The sequence below is a fragment of the Glandiceps talaboti genome, chromosome 4 (genome assembly GCF_964340395.1).
Source record: "Glandiceps talaboti chromosome 4, keGlaTala1.1, whole genome shotgun sequence".
Taxonomy (NCBI): Eukaryota; Metazoa; Hemichordata; class Enteropneusta; family Spengelidae; genus Glandiceps; species Glandiceps talaboti.
Window position 1 is genome coordinate 21,154,100 of NC_135552.1, and position 25,430 is coordinate 21,179,529.

At 35.0% G+C, this 25,430-nt stretch overlaps 2 protein-coding genes across 2 annotated transcripts in view; both read left to right on the top strand.

Moving 5' to 3' along the window:
- The window catches only part of LOC144434307 (MAM and LDL-receptor class A domain-containing protein 1-like), a 29,692-nt gene extending 23,020 nt beyond the window's left edge, over window positions 1-6,672 (top strand). Inside the window, exons 24-30 of the mRNA XM_078122758.1 lie at window positions 281-583; window positions 970-1,180; window positions 1,714-1,854; window positions 4,787-4,816; window positions 5,100-5,196; window positions 5,744-5,795; window positions 6,637-6,672. Of these exons, the coding sequence (XP_077978884.1) occupies window positions 281-583; window positions 970-1,180; window positions 1,714-1,854; window positions 4,787-4,816; window positions 5,100-5,196; window positions 5,744-5,795; window positions 6,637-6,672 (870 nt within the window). The remainder of the gene's footprint in view (window positions 1-280; window positions 584-969; window positions 1,181-1,713; window positions 1,855-4,786; window positions 4,817-5,099; window positions 5,197-5,743; window positions 5,796-6,636) is intronic.
- Window positions 6,673-9,271: 2,599 nt separating this feature from the next.
- On the top strand, window positions 9,272-24,476 carry LOC144434308 (MAM and LDL-receptor class A domain-containing protein 1-like). The gene is made up of 11 exons (XM_078122759.1): window positions 9,272-9,332; window positions 17,547-17,696; window positions 18,587-18,704; window positions 19,270-19,511; window positions 19,909-20,040; window positions 20,456-20,803; window positions 21,683-21,832; window positions 22,345-22,601; window positions 22,880-22,964; window positions 23,709-23,855; window positions 24,355-24,476. Exons 1-11 carry the CDS (start codon window positions 9,272-9,274, stop codon window positions 24,474-24,476), a joined length of 1,812 nt encoding a protein of 603 aa, XP_077978885.1.
- The last annotated feature ends 954 nt before the right edge of the window (window positions 24,477-25,430 follow it).

Sequence of the window (25,430 nt, forward strand, 5' to 3'; positions counted from 1 at the left end):
TGAAAGTTTCGTTTCACGTAGCTTGGGCAAGATTCTTCGAAAAGAGCCGTTAAGTCTCAGAATATCATAAAAACGACATTGCCTGCAATGTTACTGATAAAATCCAGGACTGACTTCAGTAATCCAGAGATGGATTTATTGACAGGATGATACCGCGCTAAACATAGCACTAATGTATGGTCAGACAGACTGATTGATTGATTGATTGGTTGGTTGGTTGGTTGGTTGGTTGGTTGGTTGATTGATTGATTGATTGATCAACAAACTTCAACGTGTGCAGAACACAGCTGCTAGACTTGTTGCCAAACTACGCAAATATGATCATGTCTCACCAGTATTACATAATCTTCATTGGTTACCTGTACGTCAACGTATTGCATACAAAATCTTGCTCGTCACCTACAAGGCTGTCAACAAACTGTCACCATCCTACATCATTGAACTAATACCCATACACAAGCCAACTAGTACTCATCTTACACTTGCCATTCCACGTGTTGCAACTACCACGTACGGAGATCGCGCCTTCTCTGTTGCCGGTCCTAAGTTATGGAACTCTCTCCCAATTCACATTAGGAAAGCGGTATCGATCGAAACATTCAAGTCCCAACTAAAGACATACTTGTTTACAAACTTTTAGAACATACTATACTTTTAGTGCAGTAATCAATAAGTTGTTTTTTTTAGTGAATTTCAAGTTGTCTTTTTTTTTTCTTTTTTTTTTCTTTTTTTTTCTCTCTCTCAGTATTGTAAAGCGCATTGAGGCTGTTGCGTAATGCGCTGATAAGAATTTATTATTATTATTATTATTATTATTATTGATTGATTGATTGATTGATTGATTGATTGATAAACAGAAATATAAACTAACAGTTCGAGAATTAGACATAGAGAACGAAGGAGCGAGATATAAATACAGAGTAAAACAAGGAACAAATTAACAAACGGAGATTTTTCTTTGAATCCAAGATCTACACCGAGTCCACTGTTGAGAATAAGCAGCGTTTACTGATGTGGCAGATACATGGTAACCAAGGTAACCGTTGGAATTATGGGAAGGCCGTGCTCAGCAATCCTCATCAATTCAAAGTAGTCTTTGAGGCTGTCGTGGGAAATACTGCTTTATCTGACATCGCAATCGATGACGTCACATTCACGTCATCATGTTTGAACCCGGCAGGTAATATTATTGATGATATTGTCGATGTGTCGATGTGTTGGTGCATAGGTATTTTGTACTAGATTTATATTCGTTTAGAGTGATATATATATATATACACACACTGATGTCACTAGATCTGATGTCACTAGATTTGGTAGGAGAGATTTTGTTCAGCAAACATAGATTTATATGTTCTCCCCTATCTTATTTTTACCTTTAATTATCTTTTCGTTAATTATTAGTAGAATGATATTCTGTTATTCAGTTCTTTGTTCTTTTTCTTCTCTAATGTAATGTAAAATGTTTTGTGCGATGGGCTGAGGCCTTAGCATTAGAAATAAACTATGTATATAGAAGAAGAGATATTGTGTAAACTCGTTTCAGGAGATATCTAAAATTTCAGTACACTGTTATAGAAGTTGACAATCCCAAACAATCCACCATTGTTCCGTCTTCTATATTTCCCATAGCGTGAACTACTCATGGCCTTTCATACGTAACTTATAATATAGTTTGATTTCATCTATCAAATTCCTTTTCTAATCGGACAGATAACGGAACGTCGGGTTGTCTTCGTGATGAATTCCGATGTCCTGGCGACGATATGTGTATTACATACGATTTGGTTAACAATGGTAAAATCGACTGTCCTTCTGACTGTTATGATGAAGACCAATACGTAGATAACTGTGGTAAGTTATATTGTATAAAGATCAATACATAGATAACTGTGGTAAGTTATATTGTATAAAGACCAATACATAGATAACTGTGGTAAGTTATATTGTATAAAGACCAATACATAGATATCTGTGGTACGTTATACCTTATAAAGACCAATACATAGATAACTGTGGTAAGTTATATTGTATAAAGATCAATACATAGATATCTGTGGTACGTTATACCTTATAAAGACCAATACATAGATAATTGTGGTAAGTTATATTGTATAAAAACCAATACATAACTGTGGTAAATTATATTGTGTACAGACCAATACATAGATATCTGTGGTAAGTTATATTGTATAAAGACCAATACATAGATATCTGTGGTAAGTTATATTGTATAAAGACCAATACATAGATAACTGTGGTAAGTTATATTGTATAAAGACCAATACATAGATAACTGTGGTAAGTTATATTGTATAAAGACCAATACATAGATAACTGTGGTAAGTTATATTGTATAAAGACCAATACATAGATAACTGTGGTAAGTTATATTGTATAAAGACCAATACATAGATAACTGTGGTAAGTTATATTGTATAAAGACCAATACATAGATAACTGTGGTAAGTTATATTGTATAAAGACCAATACATAGATATCTGTGGTAAGTTATATTGTATAAAGACCAACACATAGATAACTGTGTTAAGTTATATTATATACAGACCAATACATAACTGTGGTAAATTATATTGTATAAAGACCAATACGTAGATAACTGTGGTAAGTTATATTGTATAAAGACCAATACATAGATAACTGTGGTAAGTTATATTGTGTACAGACCAATACATAGATATCTGTGGTAAGTTATATTGTATAAAGACCAATACATAGATATCTGTGGTAAGTTATATTGTATAAAGACCAATACATAGATAACTGTGGTAAGTTATATTGTATAAAGACCAATACATAGATAACTGTGGTAAGTTATATTGTATAAAGACCAATACATAGATAACTGTGGTAAGTTATATTGTATAAAGACCAATACATAGATAACTGTGGTAAGTTATATTGTATAAAGACCAATACATAGATAACTGTGGTAAGTTATATTGTATAAAGACCAATACATAGATAACTGTGGTAAGTTATATTGTATAAAGACCAATACATAGATATCTGTGGTAAGTTATATTGTATAAAGACCAACACATAGATAACTGTGTTAAGTTATATTATATACAGACCAATACATAACTGTGGTAAATTATATTGTATAAAGACCAATACGTAGATAACTGTGGTAAGTTATATTGTATAAAGACCAATACATAGATAACTGTGGTAAGTTATATTGTATAAAGACCAATACATAGATAACTGTGGTAAGTTATATTGTATAAAGACCAATACATAGATATCTGTGGTAAGTTATATTGTATAAAGACCAATACATAGATAACTGTGGTAAGTTATATTGTATAAAGACCAACACATAGATATATGTGGTAAGTTATATTGTATAAAGACCAACACATAGATAACTGTGGTAAGTTATATTATATACAGACCAATACATAACTGTGGTAAATTATATTGTATAAAGACCAATACATTGTATAAAGACCAATACATAGATAAATGTGGTAAGTTATATTGTATAAAGACCAATACATAGATAACTATGTGGTAAGTTATATTGTATAAAGACCAATACATAGATAAATGTGGTAAGTTATATTGTATAAAGACCAATACATAGATAACTATGTGGTAAGTTATATTGTATAAAGACCAATACATAGATAAATGTGGTAAGTTATATTGTATAAAGACCAACACATAGATATCTGTGGTAAGTTATATTGTGTACAGAATGCCACGTGTGAATACATCAGCCAAGGAATATACGAGTGACCTAAGGGTTCTTTGTCATCACGAGTCGCTAGACAACATACCCTTAGGTCACGAGTATCTTCCGGCTGAATAAAGAAAAATATTGAAGAATAGGTATACCACCGCCAGTAATATCAAAGAAAAATCTGGAGAAATAATGGCAGTTTTAAACACTTTGACTCATATTTTAATGACACTCAGGACCAGTGATGTGGCCATGTGTTGTCGTGACATGGACTCGCATTGTAATGACGTAGAACGACCAGAATATATATTCCATATTTTAGATGGAATATGCAATACATAGATAACTGTGGTAAGCTATATTGTATAAAGCGAATGCCACTTCTGAATGACAAATGACAGCGTGTAAGGATAACGTTGATAAATTGAAGTAAATGATACAGATCACCAGTCACGTGATGGTGTAGATGAGAACATTAGTTAAAAGCATCAACTACAAATAGTTAAATACAATTACAAGTAAAACTCAGATTTTTTAGCTTATCATCCGTGGCAAGAAAAACATTTTTATTTTTGTAAAGAGATTACTGTTTAAGATTAGATACACCATAATAAATGACATGTGAGATTAGACAAACCATAATACATGACATGTGGGATCGGATACACCATTATAAATTATGTATTAATAGCTCGTGCAGCAGCTCAATTACTAGTACGCATGCGCATCCTATATACTATGTGCTAGCGATGGTTTTTTGGTGGTTTTACCCAAGGATGCATTGCGGCGCAATGACTACGCATGCGCGTTCTATATGCTATGAGCATTCTCCACACAGAAGGCGCTATTTACAACATCATTGTGAGGCAGCCGGTCACAAATGAATCTACCCTGCGCGAGCTTATAATTGGCTTTGCCTAATTATGAAATTATTAGATATACTCTAACATGGACTTGACCTATATCTATGTGATACTTATAACATATATACGATTATCTCAATTTAGTAGTTTACCTATGCAAGAACCTGCCACAGTGTGCCATTCTAATAATAATTTCCCTTTTATCTTTTAGCTCATTTTGAAGGCCCTACAAGCTCTGGAAGTAAGTGTTTCTCTGTTGGCTTGAATGTCATAGCTATTCAGATACAAATAACATGCAATGTTTCGTATGGGTATTTTAGGAAGGCAATAAAGAAATTCATATTGATGAATCATTTGTAGTTTTCAGATTTTCCCATGTCAATTTTCCCAATCTTAGCTTGATCACAGTCTTTCTATCTTTGTGGTTTCATTTATATCACCTGTGTTATGTTGATGGTAGGAATGCTTAATTAGTGACTTTTATTTTCCAAAGCACACGATTCAAGGTTTTGATTTCTACCCAGGGTCTGCTGTTATAGCCGGTGGTGTTGTCGGTGGAGTGTTAGTTTTTGCCGTCGTCCTCCTTATCGTGATTATTGCCATCAGACACAACAGAAAAAAGTAAGTTCACTATTTCTCGTGTTGTCATACAAATGTATATATATGCCACAGCTTTAATAGAATGCTTTGGTGGGGTAACCTTGACAACGTCATTCACACTAACGCCTCACAATATTAGGAATCAATATGTACTTGAATAAAGCGTCCGACACAAAGTGAGCCCAAATTTAAAGCTAATCGCTGTCAGATGACGTCAGTAGTAGCATCCCAATGTGATGAATATCGATGACGTAGCATTGGTAAATAGGACCAACCAATAACAATAAGAAATAATTTCATTGTCTAGTTCACACGACAAATTTGATACAATACTATGGTTAATATATCTAGATATCGCTTGGATTAAAGGGTTACCTATTACTACATAGTACAATGTAATATAAAAATGCATATGTCATGAAGTCAATGTCGTCCTCCTATTTCTATAATTATAGATACCGTGTTGTAAATTATACAATATTCTAACTATTGTTTTAATTACATTAATATTAATATAATGATAATTTCTGATTTTTATTCATGTGATTATTGTTTACCCATTTTATAGAGGTGGCATGTCATTTGCACATTTCAATTTTGGAAGCAGTGCTGACGATAAGGTTAGATTCTCAGTTTATTACTAGTGTTCTATACCCCAATGCACGCTATGAAACTTTAAAGTGTCTTTATACTGATAATGCAACGTCGTAAAATACAGACCTCTTTACGGCACCGTACAGAACGTACCCATTGCTTCAGCAGAATCGAAATATATACTTTGGCTTGCGAGAACTTGAGATATGATAATGTTACTGGTCGCCATTTTCTGGTGGCTCGTAACCACGTGAAGTATTAAATGAAAGTGGTTGGATGACACACAATCGTGTCACACAAATTTCGTGTGGCTGTAGTAATGGGAAATAACCAATTCATTAGTAGTGGCAGTGGTGGGATCACAGGGAGCTCAGGCTCAGTTAGTTTTTTTTTTATAAATACAAACAAAACAAGTAAGCAAATCACAAACAAACAAACAAACAAAAACCAAAATGAAAAATAAACCGATAAATGAGTACTTAAATACATGAATAAACAACAACAACAACAACCAGCAAACAAACAAACAAACACGTACTAACCCCCCCCCCCCCAATAGTCACCAATGGAGAGGTCCATTGGTGACTATGGGGGGGGGGGGGTAGGATAGCTCTCCCCTTGTATGCGTAATACCTGAAGTCTCGAGTTTAAAACTGAATATAGTATGACCGTTGAATTCCCATATCAATCCACACGCACACACACACGCACGCGCGCGCACACGCACACACACACACACACACACACACACACACACACACACACACACTATACCGCACAGTTTTATCCTAAATGCTGATGTACCTATTTTAGGCCTTGATATCTACAGCTTACTCAAAACATTGTTGTAATTCTCATATATTGCAGGTTCGGATGAGCGACGTCATCGATGAGCCAAATTAAAAATCCAAAATAAATACCAAATTCTCATCCATATGGTCACTTTAAGATGAAGTGAAAATTTGTATAGCACCAAAATCCCATTGAAAATGTTATTGTTCAGAGGCGCTTCACAAACTTGATGTATAAAAAGGAGTACATTTAAAGCCCTTCTTTAAAATACATATACACATGTACAATAGATAATTCTCCTATAAAACTAACTTGTATGGAGTAGGGAATGTACAAATGAAAAGATAAAACTATAAAAAATGAAATGAGGATAAAATTTGTTCAAGAACTTAACCTGACTTAACCTGAAAATAGCACCAATAGTTATGAAGGTTCAGAATCTGTACTTATACAATATAATTAAGTGGTACAGATTATAACTGATATACAACTAAAAAGTTTGATTCCTAAAAATTACATATTTACTGTAGTAACTGTTTCCTATGTATTATTTGTGTTTGCAATATATATTCGACTGTGTATGAAATGTAATGTATATGCATATATGCAATTGTGTTTGAAATCCTAGAGAATTACAATGCATGTATTGTGTTTGAACTGTTTGAAATCGTAGAATTACGATGCATGTATTGTGTTTGAACTGTTTGGAATCGTAGAATTACGATGCAATGTATTGTGTTTGAACTGTTTGAAATCTTGAACTTGCAATAAAATGTATTGTGTTTGAACTGTTTGAAATCTTAGAATTACAATGCAATGTATATGCAATTATGTATGGAATTTTAGCATGATGCACTGGACATGTGTATAAATTCTTTGATGTACAATATGGGACACCTTTTCACTTTGTGTTCAAAACATTTCTAAGTTGTTAGAGTACACGTAATAAAGTCAATGCATTATATTGAAATAATTTCTTAAGAAATGTGATTAATAAGTTGTCATTCCTTTGACATTTCAATATATCAAAATATCAATTCATGATGTGTTCAAGTAGTTCTAGTGGTCATTCTTGTTAGATAGTGAACAAAATGACTTCATCATTATACTTTTCTTCGTCTCGTTCCCATTTTTCAAACCGTGTCCTGTATTTTCGTTGAAGGAATGCTGAATTGTAATCGACGTAACCATGATAATGTTACTGGTCGCTATTTTCTGGTGGATTTTCACATAAGGGTTATCGATATAACACCAGTAATAACGTCATTTTCATAATTAAGAGAGGAACTTCGATAAAGCCAATATGAAAGTCATACTTTGGATGGTTTCGGAAAAGTGTGCATGGATGACGCCATTTTCATGTACAACTTACATGACGATTTGTTTCGTTCTTCCTCCCTCCCTCCCTTCCCTCCCTCTCCCCCTCTCTCGCTCCCTTACATACATACATACATACATACATACATACATACATACATACATACATACATACATACATACATACATACATACATACATACATGCATGCATGCATGACAGATGGGTGTAAGTTTTTATTATTGAAATTGAATTCCCTCGTAACATGAGACATACATGATGAATGCAAAGTAGTGAGTAAAATTGGAAAGTAGGTGGTAAAAATTGAATCAAAGTATGAGTAAACAGAGTGCGGTGGGTACAGGAGGGGGTTGGTCGCCCCTTAGGCCCCTGGAGATTTTTGAAATTCAAGAAATAAATAAAAGAGTTTTCTGGTGCTATTTTAACACATCAAAGTTATTTTAATACCCTCTGCTGATCATTGGAATTTAAATGTAATAAAATAACAGAAAAAAATTATCATAGTAGAGTATAATGATGCATGCCATAATACAAGCTTACCATTCCAAAAATTTTATCATTATGAAAAAATGTAGGATTCAAGGTGCCATGTTGTCAGGTACAGTATTCTCAGTAAGTTGACTTCGTGGTAGCATTTTAGTTTGTTTTGGAATTACCAACAGTTAGTGTAAACCTTTGACAAGACTCACAAGATTCTTATAAAGTTTAGGTGTCGACATGTGTATTTTGGAAATTGGCAGATTTGATATTTGTTACAACTAGTTTCTACATTTACATCACTTCACTTTTTTTAGCTCATTCTCTTCAAGCATATATTGTGCTGTCTTGAGTTTGTCTCCAAATTTTTTGTCACTTTTGGCCTACAACAATTCTTTTTCCAAAAAAAAACCTGCCACACCCCAGAAATTAAATGGTGTGCCCCTGAATCAAGGTCATAAGAAACTCACAGCAATAACTTCTTCCCTTGTACAATGACATGCAAACAATACATAACTTGTATGTGTACCTTTGAAGTTTACTATCGCTAGAATGCATTATAATAGTGTTGACGGTGCTGGCGCTATCTTAGGTATATTTACTTTACGTACGACTTCAAATCTTTAGAAATTTTACTGCATTTTATTCAATACATTTATGATAAGAAAGTTTGACAACTGATATTTGGAGGACAAGGGTATGATACTGCTAGACACATGATACGCCTCTCAGAGTCCACCTCCTTCTTGTATTGATCACGTCTAAATCTCCGTGCAAGGTCGTGAGTGTCACTTGTACGGAAGACAAGTTCTCTGGAGAGTAAACGGCAATCCTTACCTAAGCTCAGTTTTATGATTTCGGAGTTTATCATTTATTAACTCCGTTTGGTGTAAATATGGATCTTGCCTATCATGCCTATGTTGTAATTGTATTGACCAGTTTCGTTATTCCAGAAGGTAAGTTCATGTATTCCATCTTCCTTATACGTTTTAGACTAAAATGTCTTTCTTTCCGTTATTTTCCATAATAGCCACGAGGATATCAACAGCTTTGCTTTTTACAACCATGCAAATATTGATGGACTTTATGAATTGTGCGACGATTAAAAAATACACACAATAGTGCTACATTGAGAACTGGTAGGCCCTGGGTGGTGGGCGTTGTCTATCGTTCTGCTTGCAGACAGTTAGCTATGGATATATACGCTTCGGGGTTCCGACTCGAAACCCGGCCCCACAGCGTATATATCCAGAGCTAGCAGAGGGCGTACATATACAGGACTCGTTTTCCCTTGACAGAATCGAGTCCTGACTTACTCCATCTATAAGCAGAACTACAATGTAGGCGTTGTCATAACCCGAAACGTTATTAATAAAAGCTACTACTAGTAATACGTGTAGTATACATGTATTGTCTGCGATAAAACTTGCCTGACGACTCGCCGACTCAGGCTGAATCTTTCTTCACGCTCATACTTATCTTCTGTATCGAGCATAGCGGATTTACAGATTCAAACATTAGACAGGCTGTAATGTAATGAGCACAGTGGAATCACAGATTCAAACAGTATATAGGCTAAGGCGGGCTTCAGTAATTATAAGGGGGAGGGCCGTGAGAATTACTTTTAAAAACTATCAATATGGTGGGATCTTACTACAGAAAAATTCCCTGTCTCTAGTGAGATTCGAACCTAGGACCTCCTGACTACTAATCTTGAGCTCCAACTACTACGCTACTGGGAGGCGGTGTTAAAAATGTTTTTCATTGAAATATTTGAACGGGGGGGGGGGGGGGTCGTATTTTAGAGAAAGAAAATTTAGGGTAACTTTTTATCACAACGGACTAGGGAGAGGGTCACATTTCACGTCACAGACCGGGCTTGATTCCCCCCCCCCCTTGTAATTACTGAACGCTCCCTAATGTAACCTTGTTATATATTAATGTTTACACGTGTTACAAAATGTATATTATTGAATAATGCTCGAGCTGACTTTCTACAAAGTCACATTCAGCAACAAAACAAACAAACAAACAAGCAAACAAACAAACAAACAAACAAACAAACAAATAAATACATACATAAATAAACATACAAGCCTCACTTGTGCCATAGTTGCAGTATTTGAATTTAGGAAATGAAGCAATGTACGTATGCTGATTCTATATTGGAGTGGAAATTAAACGTGGCATATTATACCAGAAAGCTTACAAACCCTCTTACGACATCTTTGTCGCGTGTACGTGCTTAAGTTTGTTTGTCTCAAGGATAACCTTCGTTGTAATTTGATTTCCCACCATGCGATCAAAATATGTCAAACATTTACTGATCAACACAACGTTACAACACAGCATGAACTCTCTGAGCTGGCTTTCGTTCATTTTCTTGTTTACTGCTTTATACAGTAGCAGTAGTTATTTTAATCCTAAGATCTGTCTTGGTAGATTTCACTTTCAGACGAATCTAAATTCACCACCATTGTGATTGTTGAGTACAATACATATCCATATAAACCAACAACACTATAGACACCCTTTAATAGAGGAAATTCTTTTATTTTAATACATGTGAATACGTTCATGTTTATTTTGCTTGTAAGAATAATTGTAGTCCAGTGCTGTCTTTCATCGAATCTCAAGATCTCTCTTTAGTTTATATATAATTAGTCAGACTGGGCTAGACTAGAAATCTCAGAAATCACAGACACGACAGACACAGACAGACAGACAGACAGACAGACAGACAGACAGACAGACAGACAGACAGACAGACAGACAGACAGACAGACAGACAGACAGACAGACACAGATACACACACATATATATGTATACTGAGTGTGTATGAATGTATATAGTATATATATAATATACATATATATTACTATATAAATTATATATATATTATTATAATTATAATACTCGCATACGCACACGTTTACCTAAGTAATTTCCATGTACGTGTACTGAGACTAAATGGACTGTGCTGTGTACCAAGGTTGACAGGTTGAGAATTTAAATGGCAGCTGTAACATGACCTCAACTCTCGACCCAAAATTAACCTTTACTCCTGTTTCGGAATCTGTCTACACTGTTGAGGTATATTGCTATCATGCTAAAATTGGTAATTTGTTGATTTTTTGTGTAGTCTGTACCTCAGACCACATTACAGGTTCATTGGTGGCCTGAGTCTATATTGACACAAAATGACAAATGCTAGCTAACCCCCTTTGCTAACCACTATCATCAATGTTACCATTCTTATTTAATAACCAGATATTATATTGATGGGTAAATATAACAAGTCTGATATAGATAGTGTCATATAATCAATTTCCACTCTCAAGCTATTTCGTCTAGCAGAATACAACTCAATTCACATCTTTACAGGGTTAAAAAATACGAGACAACTTTAAATTATCCTTCGTATTAAAGAAATATGTAACGGCGTCGTGGTTCCCCTTAGTACATCAACTACAAATTAAAGTAAAAATTGACTACATGTAACTAATATTCTAAAACAAATATTAAAATGAAAAGAAAGTAAATAACATTAGAACATTATATAAACGCTATTAAACAAATTGTGTTGGCAAATTAAGTGTTCTTGATGACGTAATCAAAGGTGTATGTTGTCAACAGACATATTTGGCACGACTATATCACCTTTCAATAAAACTTTACTAAGTTTGACTGTCATACAAATATCTGTTATACACATTCAAATAGATTTCACTGCTGGCGACATTGAGTAACGTTTGAGCTAAATAAAGAAGTTTTTAAATAACTTTCGAGCAATAAATTGCATATTTTGGAAAGCAAACTAACAACGTTCAAAAGTCATTACATAATCTTCTATTACAGTAACCCAAACCAATCGTTGCTACTCATAGTTACAAAATGTAAGTACGTCTTAGATTTGTTATGCTACGATATAAACAAATATTTTATTTGTGACATTCGATTCTATCGTCCAAAAGTCTCAAGCAAACAGAAACATAATCATAACCATATGTAGATAAACCATAAATGATAATAAATAAATAAATAATATTAAATAATGATGATGATGATGATGATGATGATGATGATGATGATGATGATGATGATGATGATGATGATGATGATGATGATGATGATGATGATGATGATGATGATGATGATGATGATGATGATGATGATGATGATGATGATAAAACGAGTATCAAAGTATTTTACTGATATTTCGCATTTTAGATTTCTGTCAATGTATCAAGACTTTGTGGTTATAGCAAATCCAACTTTATTGCTCAGTGTTATATGGTATTTCAAAGAAAGTGAACATTTAATGTACAATGTTTCCAAGACATATGTTATTGTTTCGATTCCATATAGATTAAGGGGTTATGAAGAATTAATATCTTCAAACTTTTGATTCAAAATTTCATAAATTATATATGTTGCCTCTTTTCGTCTTTTCGAATATTCAAGTTTCCAGTCAGTGAAAGACGTTTCGAGGGCAAAAACAATAACAGTTAAACAATAAAAAAGATGCGGTAGTTTATTGAGTCCAAAAGTGAGCACTGACATATTTAAAGATCTTGACTGGGAGTCCCTCCAGGACAGACGGGTAAAAGCGCAAGACTAATTGCAATCTTTAAAGAAACGCACGGAATCACTCCTGCAAATATAGCTCTGTCAAGATAATCGCACCAAACACACCACATCAAGCACTGACGTTAAAGTACAACACCATCCGTTCCAACAAAGGCTGTTATCGCTATTCACTATATCCATGAACCATACCTGTATGGAAGTCACTACCATGGTAGTACAAGAACTGCTAAAATTTGAAAGTGAATAGGCAATTTATTGTAAAAACAAAAGATGTAATTATAACAATTTGTGGTGGCGCTCTTCAACCGTGTAAGCACATCACAACTGCAGACTGTCATGTCACAACTGTGGCGCTGAAATAAAGATGAAGACGATTTTGCTCTAGATAGCCTGGGATGGACAACACATGTCTCAAGACGACACATGTTCATGTATAGTCTAGTTCCTGACGACCGTATTCCGATTTTACACTACGTTATCTTCATACATTAACATATGAAGATAACGTAGTGTAAAATCGGAATACGTTCGTCAGGAGCTAGACTATATAAAGTTCATCGTGTATGATGTAGCACTCTTCACGTACAATGTACGTGCGAACAACTCGGTGAGTTTAGGTACGCTCGAGCTCTCAAGAATGATCAGCACTGTCCGTGGTAGCTGCATGGTACATGGTCTGTTGTATGTGTTATATCTCATGCCATATTCGCCTTACATACCCTTGGCGGGGGGGGGGGGGGGGGGGTGTTCTGTTAGATCAGGGGTACATTTCCGCTAGGAGAAAAAGGTGACATACTGTAGCGGTTTCACTCGTCGCTGTTGGTCCTCCTGGTACGTACGGTACCGGGTAAGCTCCGATCAAAAACGTGTTCAGGATCCTGAACACATATTCAAACTGTTTTTATGTAGACAATATCCCTCACCATTTTGAAAGTCGAGCATTTCATAAGATTCATATGTCATTGTCTATAAATATGTCGCTCTCGATCGGATTAATTTGCTTCCTCTGAGTGTTATTTTCAAGTGTACTAGCACGACACTGCACCAGAGTCTGCACGACATCGTGTTAAATGGCTGCCGAGAAGGACTCCGACGTAGCGTTTCAGAGTATTTACATGCATTGCCGTTTTGAACAGAAAATGAACTGATTTGAGTACTTACGTAGTGAATTTCGAAATTGCAACGATATTTGAAGCTAGGGAATTCGAAATGACAATTTTTAAGAAAACAATGGAAATAATTGCCGAGATATTTTAGATTGGCCTTGTTCAATGATACTTATATTGATAGCTTTGTTTTTCTTTGCAAACCCCGTAAGAAAATAAAAGTAAAACGAAAAATGTTGAGTAACACAAAATAAAATATAAAAAAGAATAAAAAAAAGTATTGTGAATTATTGCAGCTAATACTACCCCAAAGTGAACTCTATAGATCATTTATAGAATATTATTATGTATGTTTTGTGATCAATAATATATCCAAAAACCATGATTAAACGTGGTGGTTATAGAACTTTAATCTAGTTCCAATACGATCCATGTTAAGATTTAGTTGTTACGACTTGCACTACATGTGTGAAGATAAAATATAATATTTTATCTTCACACATGTAGTGCAAGTCGTAACACGGATCGTTATGGAACTAGGACTATTAGAACTTGCGATGGGTACATGCATGCATCCAGTGTCCTCCTGCAAAATGGTCTCCGTTCTTGATCTGATCATACATGTATGAGTGCACATGTTTCATTTGTACTTGATCCTACTTGAGTAAAGCAATATGGTGCAGGGCATGACCCGTGCTGTTGACCTTCCCTGCTGAAACATTCGTTATGTTTACAGACTATTTTAATTGGTTAGATAGCATGGAACCCTAGGGGGAGCATGTGAATCATATGACTGTCCCAATGTTTATGCATATATGCAAACAACCAGGGAATAGTTTAATGGACCCTGCTTGTCAATGTGGTTTTACAACTTGGTTCTGAATGTACACATTATTAAATTGATATGTGAAAATGACAAGAAGCAATTAAATGCATGTATTGGTGTGGACCATGTGGGTTACTAGCTACCTGGGCCAGAGGGACAGTGACATAGTGATCATCACCCACCTCCTGATGATGCACGATGTGTTACACATTTATTCTGAGTTTCTAAGGAAGTGGTCTAGTTCCTATACAGTTATTGCTACGACTCAGGGTTAGAAACCACTTTTGGTATCCAGACTACTAAGGAAGGCATCAGATGAATTTATTTTCTCACGCAGAATCAGAGAAACTTCACCTCACATTTACATTTCTGATGATGTAAATGAAATACAGAACATGACATGCAGCTGCAGTTATAGCCTTCAATAGCTGTGATAGTTATCGAATGCTGCTTATTTTTCACCTAAATTCAGTTTGGAGAGCTATCAGATAGCTATCTGAGAGCTTCCAGTTTGGTGAGGGTATATGTACATGTATTTGCTACCATATTACACAGTCTGTGTATGTTGATTTTCAGTGAACAAACAACAGGCTGGAAATCTAGTCTCACAATCAGATAGTCTTACTCAGTCTCAGATTCAGCCTCATGTACTGTAGTCTCATTTGAAAAAAAATCACAATTGCACCCAACAAAAGCAGTCAAACAAACAATATTACAATTGATGCCCAAGCGGAAATGTTCCTCCTTCACACTGACTTAATTCATGGGCGAGGGGATATGTTTCAGCTTGTACGAGAAAACTGCCCAAAACTAGAGCGAAATAACTTAATTGTCACTGAGACATTTGAGGAAGATCAAAATTCAGCTAATGAATATTTGTTGGTAGACATATACATGTAAATACAATATGAGACTAGTCTCAGATTCAGCCTTAAATGAAAATACATAAAATCACGATGACATTCAATGAAAACCGTCAATAATACCATAGAGACTACATTACATGTAAGTGGCCCATTATAATATTTTACTTTTACAAACTTGTAAATAAAATTAAGTCTAGGAAAATCTTTCTAAACAGCCACATCATTGGAATATGCACTTAGTTCTAGCTGTTATGTATAATAGACTATAGATGTGATACTTGGTAGGGTTGACAGCTAGTCATAATAATTGTATAGTTGTACTAGCTACACAGGAGTGGGGGGGGGCCTCAGACTTAGTTATGTTTACAAAAACACAAAGCAAAAATAAATAAACAAACAACATATAAACATTGAAAAACATAAACAAGGCCATACCAGAGCTCAAGTAGGCTTTGTTTTGTATGGCAAGGACATGCAGTTAAAGCTCTTTTACTTTGGTGTACCAATCCCACTGACTCACAAACATACACATGCACACATACACATACACACACACACAGACACATATGTGCACACACCCACACACATCCACACCACACACATACATATACATGCACACATACACATCCATGCACACACACACCCATGCACATCCACACACACACAGACATACCTCCTATCTACTTATCTATATTTAGTGCGGCAAGCATATAAGTTTATTTTAAGTCTCATTCAGAAATATTACTGAGGAGATTAATAATTACTGAAAACAATATGAAACTTGTCAAAAGTCACGGAACACAGACATTTAACACTAAGTGTATCAAAATGTATAATATGGAACAACAAAACTGACGAAGGACACATTTGAATGAATCATAATATGTAAACACACGTGTAGTTTAGCATGTTGAAGATAAATTTTATTTTACAGCCTTGTTTGGTTTAGTGGGAGTATACATCTTGGCTTGTTGCCATAGCTGTTTTGAAGTGGAAGAGTAATTGGCATCTGTGTTAAAGGTTTTATATGTCAAACATAAAACATGTCTGTGAAGTATTTGTCAACATAATAATTCAAATTTGATACAACCAAACCAAGGTTGATGTATTATACATAGGGTCAGTGGGTGTAACAGGTGTAACAACACTAGCAGTCAGTAGGTGTAACAGATTTGAGGCACGGAGTTGTTGGTAATTTTTATGTGTAAAACTCCATATATATTTTTTGATTCGTTTTACTGTAATTCGTATTTTGATAAACATATAATACTGTTTGATAATTATTTGTATATACATGATTTCAGAAAAGTATCTAAATATGTTATATTTTCCTTGCCAACATTGTCATTACAGTCATTTACTTAATGTGTGTTCCTATAATACAGTATTAAACTTGTTTCGAAAAAGATAACTTTTTGAACTTGCTGAGAAAAAAAAACCCACCTATGTTTGATGATCATCATGTGAAATGCTTTCAAATTCACTTGACCACTTGACTTGTTGACTAGAACATGTATAGTCACATGCTGTATTAGGGCGCCCTCACACATCGGCCAACTCCCCCTTATTTTTAATCCGTTTCTGTGATCAAGACCGTTGAGGGCAGAGTACTGACATATCATTCAGTCTAACTAATTGACTGCCAAACAACTCAGACCATCACTAACTATAAAATATCTGCTGTACAGTGAACAGTGCCCCTAGTATCCAAGCTATCCATTGTCTTTTGCCTACCACACTGGTACTTACATTGATAGTAATCGACGGCTGTTCTCTTGTAGTTATCCTAGGTCAAGTGACATTGAACTGTACATTTGAAGTTGATCAATGTGGATGGGTACAAGCATTAGATGATGACTTTGATTGGACAAGGCAACAAAGTAACACACAAACTCCTCATACTGGACCCAGTGGAGACCATACAGTTGGGAGTAAGTACATATATTACATGTAAACCAAACAGAGCATGTGTGAGGTTGATAACCCAGACTAGGAAAATATAGAGTTATCAGCAAATGACAATATGTGAAGGAAATGGAGGCAAATAAAGCAATTGAGCTGTATGCCTACATCTGATTGAAGTCATTCTTGCAAACCAGAGCTGATATTTCTTGTGCTACTCTGCGTCTTGACGGTGCGTCTTGGACAGTGCCGTAAAAGAGGCTGTGGTTGATAGTGATGATGATTGAAATCAGTCCAACTACAAGACAACCAAGTTGTTCCATTATCAAACTTATCAATTTTGTTTTCATAATTGGATTTACAACCGGAGTTAATGTTTTGTCCAAAGTACAGTCCACACAACATCATTAATTGAACCAGTGAGTTTTTCTTCTTTGAAGTTTGACTATGCTGAAGTGTCATTTACATGTAAAATATTTGTAACTAAAAAAAAAAGTATCCATGCTAAGGTTTTGCTACAGACAGAAAGTTAATATATTTGTAGATATCATTTATTTGGTGAAGACATCATTTTTGAATAATGCCTAAGACACCGTGTTAGTTGTCTGGAATAACATCACATGTTCCTGGTAATGAAAGTGTTGTATCGATCAGGTGACGATGTTCACTGATGACCCTCTTTGGAGAAACAATATTGCAGTAAGTTTGGACTCTTGAAATAGGCACCCAGGCTCAACTGGTAGACACAGGTTGATGCAACTATACATGTACAAGGATGTTGAGTAGATCATACTTTAGACAATACCATGATCTTGGTTGTATAATCTGCTGAACTGTTTAATCACAATTCTTGATTTGTTGTGGTCTTTGTAGATTGTTGAAATTTTCTTTCGTATCTCTTTTTCTTCATTCAATGTAGCTGGTGGTTATTTCATGTATATTGATAATGTTTCAAGTTACAATAGAGGGGATTCTGCCAGATTGATGAGTCCTCCTGTCAGTCTTGAAGCCAACAGACCACAATGTTTGACATTTTGGTAAGTGACTTTAATAGACCTCTTGTTAGTCATGAAGCCAATTTAAAAACACCAAAATGTCAAACACCAAAATATTTGACATTTTGGTAAGTGACTTAGATCAGACCTTGTCAGTCTTGAAGCCAAACACCACAGTGTTTGATAGTGTGGTAAGTGGCTTTATTATAAACCAGTCTTGAAGCCATTGATATACAAGGTTTGATAGTTGGTAAGTGACTTCAACCTCCAGCCACATTAGCACCACTGGTTGATATTTTGGTGGCTTAGACCTGAGTCACCTCCTGTCAGGCTTGAAACTATTATAATTATAAAGCTTTGTATCTGCAAATGGTACTCCTAAAATCCATTCAAATATCACACATCATGGACAAATATTGTTGGTGGTACAATCTGTACAACTATCAATCAAACTGAGAAATCATGACATTATCTGGACCAATAATCTAACAACACAAAACTATGAATTAATGCTTTATCGCATAGAATATTGTTTCCTTCAATTTCAACCACACTCCAACATATCTTTTTACTTCTAATAATTGACTATTATAATTTAATCTACTAGGTATCATATGCATGGTGCCCACATTGAGAAACTGAATGTATACATCGCAGATAGCAACAGTCTTGGAGACATCAAATGGACCAGACTGGGAACACAGGGCAATGCTTGGTTGAGAGGAGAAATGACGATAATGGTATCAGTTAACAGTACCAAGATGGTAGTATTTGAGGCTCTGCATGGTATTATACATGGTGATATTGCAATTGATGACATCTTGCTGACTCGTGGAGCATGTGTTCCAGGTAAGTTGTCACTGAGTAATGTAGCATGTGTTCCAGGTGTCACTGACTTATGTAGGATGTGTACCAAGTATTACAGTTGTCACTGACTTACAATGTAATAAGCATGTGTTTCAGGTATGTTCATTTTTACAACCTATATCAGTGACTTAATAAATTACAACACATTTGTACCAGTAATTGAAAGTTGGCTATCTAAATGTAATGGCAGCGAACTAATATACCTTTCAATGTTTTAGGGCATAAACACTTGATCAAGTACTACTTCAACACAACATATTCCTATTACATTGTACAGTTATGTAATGTATGATATAAATTGCCAAGTTTTTCCGGTTCAATAAACATACAATTTATCCCAACATTTTTAAACGTACAATTTATGCCAATGTTTTTGTAGATTTTTGTAATTTTGAGGACATGAACTCACCACTATGTGATGGGACGCAAGATCAAAATGATGACATAGACTGGTCTGTATCTACTGGTACATTAGGTTCTCCCATCGATCACACACTTGGAACTGTCTATGGTAAGTTCGTTATGTCTAGATGAATGCTCTTTAAGTTGATGGACAGCATACAATAATGTCCTTTGAAAGGGTTCTTGTTATAATATGCCTGTGCCAGGTGTAAGAAGAGCATTTTAATTCACCTAGTACTTCGGCTTACCATGACTTGTAATGTACAATAATGAAGTTACTGTAATTTTACTGTATTTTTAAGTTGGGCTTATCCTAACTTTGATCCAGTACTAGTACATAATTATATATATATATATATATATATATATATATATATATATATATATATATATATATATATATATCACTGTACATCAATGGAAATTATCTTATTTAAGTTGAGCTTATTGTATAGCCACAGCTCAGAATGTAGAGATTATAGGAATCTTACGTATTAAGGCTAATTGTCAATTATCACCCACAGGTCATTACTTGTACATATCAGCCACAGCTCAGAACACAGGCAAGAAAGCAAAGTATATCACGTCAACATTTGCTGGCAGTTCTACATTGCAGTGTTTCCAATTTTACTACACTCGAAGTGATGAGGCCATTGCTACATTTAGTGTGTACATTCAGGTTGGTGGTTCCCAGGGTTCAGCTGTATGGAGTAAATCAACATCACTTGGTGATGGCTGGTTTCAAGCTCAGATTACCGTCGACAGTGAAAGTGATTTCCAGGTTGTATTTGAAGCCATGCGTACTAGTGCTACCTCTGGGTATATTGGATTTGATGACTTTCTTGTACTCAATGGTAACTGTGCTTCAGTAGGTAGGTCACAAGTGAATTTCTGATTAATACACACTTTTTCAAAATATTCATATTTATATCAGTTTATTTATGTTGGTATTGGGCCTATGTCTGCCTGTATGTCTGTCTGTATGTCTGTCTGTCTGTCCGTCAGTCAGTCTCTGTCTCTCTGTCTCTGTCTGTCTGTCTCTGTCTGTCTGTCTGTCTGTCTGTCCGTCTGTCCGTCTGTCCGTCCGTCAGTCAGTCTCTCTCTCTCTGTCTGTCTGTCTGTCAGTCAGTCTGTCTCTGTCTGTCTGTCTGTCAGTCCGTCAGTCAGTCAGTCTCTGTCTGTCTGTCTGTCTGTCTGTCCGTCAGTCAGTCAGTCTCTGTCAGTCAGTCAGTCAGTCAGTCAGTCAGTCAGTCAGTCAGTCAGTCAGTCAGTCAGTCAGTCAGTCAGTCTGTCTGTCTGTCTGTCTGTCTGTCTGTCTGTCTGTCTGTCTCAAATTTAAGTCATAAACCACTGGGAAGATTATTTTGATATTCGGTGGTGATGTTGCTGTCAGCTGTCTACTAGTCAATAGACTTGTAGTGACAACCCTTAGGTCATGAGTATTTTCCAACTGAATGATTAGAAATATTGGAGAATATCATAATTATACCTCCTCAAGCATAATTCATGAAAAATCGGGGAAAGTGATGGCAATTTAGAACATTTTGACTCATATTTTGAGCACTAAAGAACCACTGATGTCGACATGAGTTGTCGTGATGTAGAACGACCAGGGTATATAATCCATATTTTCTGTTCAATGACAATATCTTGGCTAATATGCATTTTAGAAGAAGAATTATACGTCAAAGCTTGAAACACAGATCAGTAATGTTTTTTAAAAGTTGAACTTTCCGCACATCTATTTAAAGGTAACCTCCAAGGTTCCTGTGATTTTGAGAATGGATTATGTTCCTGGAAGAATATTTACAATGATGATATCGATTGGACGGAAAACACAGGTTCAACCAAAACTGGTTCTACTGGTCCTCAAACTGACCATACAAAGGGAACAGCAGATGGTAAGTGTTACAGAGCATAAGTCATCAGGTGAACTGAAACTTACAGCTGTCCTCAAACTGACCGTACAAAGGGAACAGTAGATGGTCAGTGTTACAGAACATAAGTCATCCAGGGAACTGAAACTTACAGCTGTCCTCAAACTGACCATACAAAGGGAACAGTAGATGGTCAGTGTTACAGAACATAAGTCATCCAGGGAACTGAAACTTACAGCTGTCCTCAAACTGACCATACAAAGGGAACAGTAGATGGTCAGTGTTACAGAACATAAGTCATCCAGGGAACTGAAACTTACAGCTGTCCTCAAACTGACCATACAAAGGGGACAGTAAATGGTAAGTGTCACATAGCATAAGTCATTGGGTGAACTGAAACTTACCACTGTCCTCAAATTTAAAAAAACAAAAACATATAAAATGATGGAATCTGGCACCAGGCTATACAGAATTTATATCTCAGTGATATATTATTTTGAATTGTTTGTTATCGACAAATTTACAATGTTTTATAGGTGTATACATGTATCTTGAAGCCTCTAATGTAGGAGAAGGTGTTGTTTCAAAGTTAATCAGTGCTCCATATGATGCAAATAATCAAGAAGATATATGTCTCAACTTCTGGTATCATATGTATGGTAGTGATATTGGTACACTACAAGTACAACAAGTGACAGCATCTGGAACAACTAACCTGTGGACTTTATTTAGTGATCAGGGTGATGAATGGATCAATGGACAAGTTGGCATCCACCAATATGAAGATTATCAAGTCAGTACTCCTTTCGTTTATTTACAATGTAATTTAGTCTAAATTTAGTACACACCATGTCCGACATGTCAACTTGTGGCGATGTGACAGCAACTACTTTTTAGCTTGTAAAAATGTTGCGTCAAAAACAAAAACAAGAACAGAGAGTGAAAATATTTTCCGCTGCACTTTATAGTAAAGGTTACATACAATGTTCTGTAATTGGAAATTTGATGCAATTATTATCGAAACGTTGTATTTCTTGATATTGATAGAAAATCATGAATTCTGTATTTTAGCTGGTGCTAAATGCAACCAGGGGACAAGGAACACGTGGTGATATCAGTGTTGATGACATTTCTGTTACTACAGGATACTGCCCAAGTAAGTAAAGTGTAAAAATATTCATTATTATTGGATGCTGCCCAAGTTATAGTGTAAAGCTATTAATATTCCTATAGGACACTGCCCAAGTATATTAGACTAGTGTAAAAGTCAGCATGTCACTTTGCTTCCCAACCATCACAATATGGACGAATGGTGACCAGATTTGTCGCAAAAATTCACATTTTACCAACTAATTCTCACATCATTTCAGTGTCTACACCCATATTACCTATAATGAAGCTTAATTTGTAATCAGACATGACCTTTGACCACACTCTCTTCATCAACAAAGCAACAGTAACATATGATTATTGATTGCATCTGATTCTGTAAAAAATCACCATGATACCAAAATCACGATGTCTAATCCAAAGCAACATAAGTACAACAAAACTTGTGTGGTGAGTGTTTTTGCCAATAGAACACTCAGTTATTTGCATGTTAACTTACAAAATAGGTATTTCACAACTTTTTTAATATCTGACAACCACTATAATGGCCTTTAGCCTTTAGTGATGCAATGATGGAAGAGTTGTTAATACATAAATGAAATGAAGTATGGGAGTCCTAGAATTAGATAGACCAAGAAATCCATAATTATGATGGAAATGCCTCTATAGCAGCCTTAACAATGGTTTTTGGCAACTTTGAACTTTTCAACCCCAGATAGTTGCATTGTAATATAATGACATCAATTATTGAAATGATTTTAATAGTAGCACTAAAATTCATTCCTTTCAGTCATATATACACCATTTGACTGTGATTTTGAATTGAGTGTATGTGGCTGGACACAGGCATCAGATGATATATTTGACTTTGAACGCCATCAAGGTGGAACGGGATCACCTCATACAGGACCATCAGTTGATCACACTACAGGAACAGGTCAGTTCTTTATCTTGTCATACTTTTTAAAATGTGTACCTGTTTCATACTATGAAAACAACAAACTCTTTAAATCTGTTAGGTTATCTGCATTTAATTTACGATAACATTCTATGGTCCAAATGTATGTGTTTTAATGAACTCAAACCTGTGGCTGACATATGATATCAGAATGCAGAGAATAGAACTTAGACTTCTATACATATGCACCCATCGTCGCAATTAAACCACGGCCTGTTTTACGGCAACGTTCTTAACGAGCCTCCCACAGGGAGGTTATTTTAGAAATAATAATTCTGGCTTGCGAGAATGATATGCACCATGTGAGGCAAAAATTTATTTGTCCAGAGGAGACATATACCAATTGCATAATTTGATTTATTCATTTGTTCATTCATTCCTTTGCATGTTCATTCATTTGTTCTTTGTTCATTTTAAAGGACCTGGTATAGTAGGTGTTAATACATATTTTCCAATGTTCTACTTCTTTCATTATCAGTGGGTGGATGGTACATGTTTATTGATAATTCTAAAGATAGAGACCTAGGAGATGCAGCAAGACTCCATAGTCCAGAAGAAAGATTTCCTGCAAATCAAGCTAAATGTCTTATATTTTGGTAATTAAAGTGGCCATATGGATTTTTAATTCATAAAACTATTTAATCATGGCTTACTACTTGAAAAAACAATATGAAACAACATATGCAAAGTTCTCAAGTTGTTTGCAACTCAATAAATGGCAAAGGAATAATAAATGTGTGAAATGTTTGTTATTGTATGTACAATTACAAACTTTTTACACGTTTTAGCTTTTTGCAATGAGTAGAGTTACAAACACAGATTTGGTCAACTTAGTTTGACATTGATTTTGCAAATAGGATTTCGAAGCAATGATGAATTGTTTTATGAATTAAAATTCAAACTACATACCAAATTCACATCTTTAAAAGTAGCATGACTAACCTTATTTGGTTTAGTTGTGGTATAGGTATGATAGTGTCTGCTTACATTATATAGTTGTATATTTGAACCACTGAACCAATAACTTTCAACATTTGGTTGAACTTTTTAGTGTTGGCAGTGCTCAAATCTAAATGAGTCTGGATAAAAATGTTATTTTGGTGAAAAGAATTGAACTTTAATAAAGAACTTGGTTACATTAAAGTCCTTGTCAGTAAATGTCCAAGTTGAAAATGTTATTTTAATGAAAAAAACAGTATTTTCTGAATTCAAATTAATTTTACTAACATTATTAATTACAGAAGTACTTTCATTTTGCCTACAAAGTAATATAATTTACATAAGATGACAAGTCTACATTCCATCAATTACAGATCGATTTGAAAAAAATTATAATTACAAGATATAGTTACATTTCCTTCAACCACACTAATTTGTTGGTTTTGTTGATGTTGTATCAGTCATACATAGATTCAGTCCAGTTACATTTGGTATATATCAATTGTCATTGTGGTGTTGTTGGTGGCTGACTGGTTAGCTTGTATACCCCTCATACATATAGTGGAGCAGATAACAGCAGATATTTGGTGGAATTGTTCAAATTGTGATACAAGC

Excerpts from the sequence above, each read along its gene's own strand:
- LOC144434308 (XM_078122759.1), top strand. The coding sequence starts at position 9,272 with ATGGATCTTGCCTATCATGCCTATGTTGTAATTGTATTGACCAGTTTC. Across the intron at positions 17,697-18,586 it reads TGGAGACCATACAGTTGGGA|CTGGTGGTTATTTCATGTAT; the intron begins GTAAGTACATAT and ends CATTCAATGTAG. Across the intron at positions 20,804-21,682 it reads TGGTAACTGTGCTTCAGTAG|GTAACCTCCAAGGTTCCTGT; the intron begins GTAGGTCACAAG and ends ATCTATTTAAAG.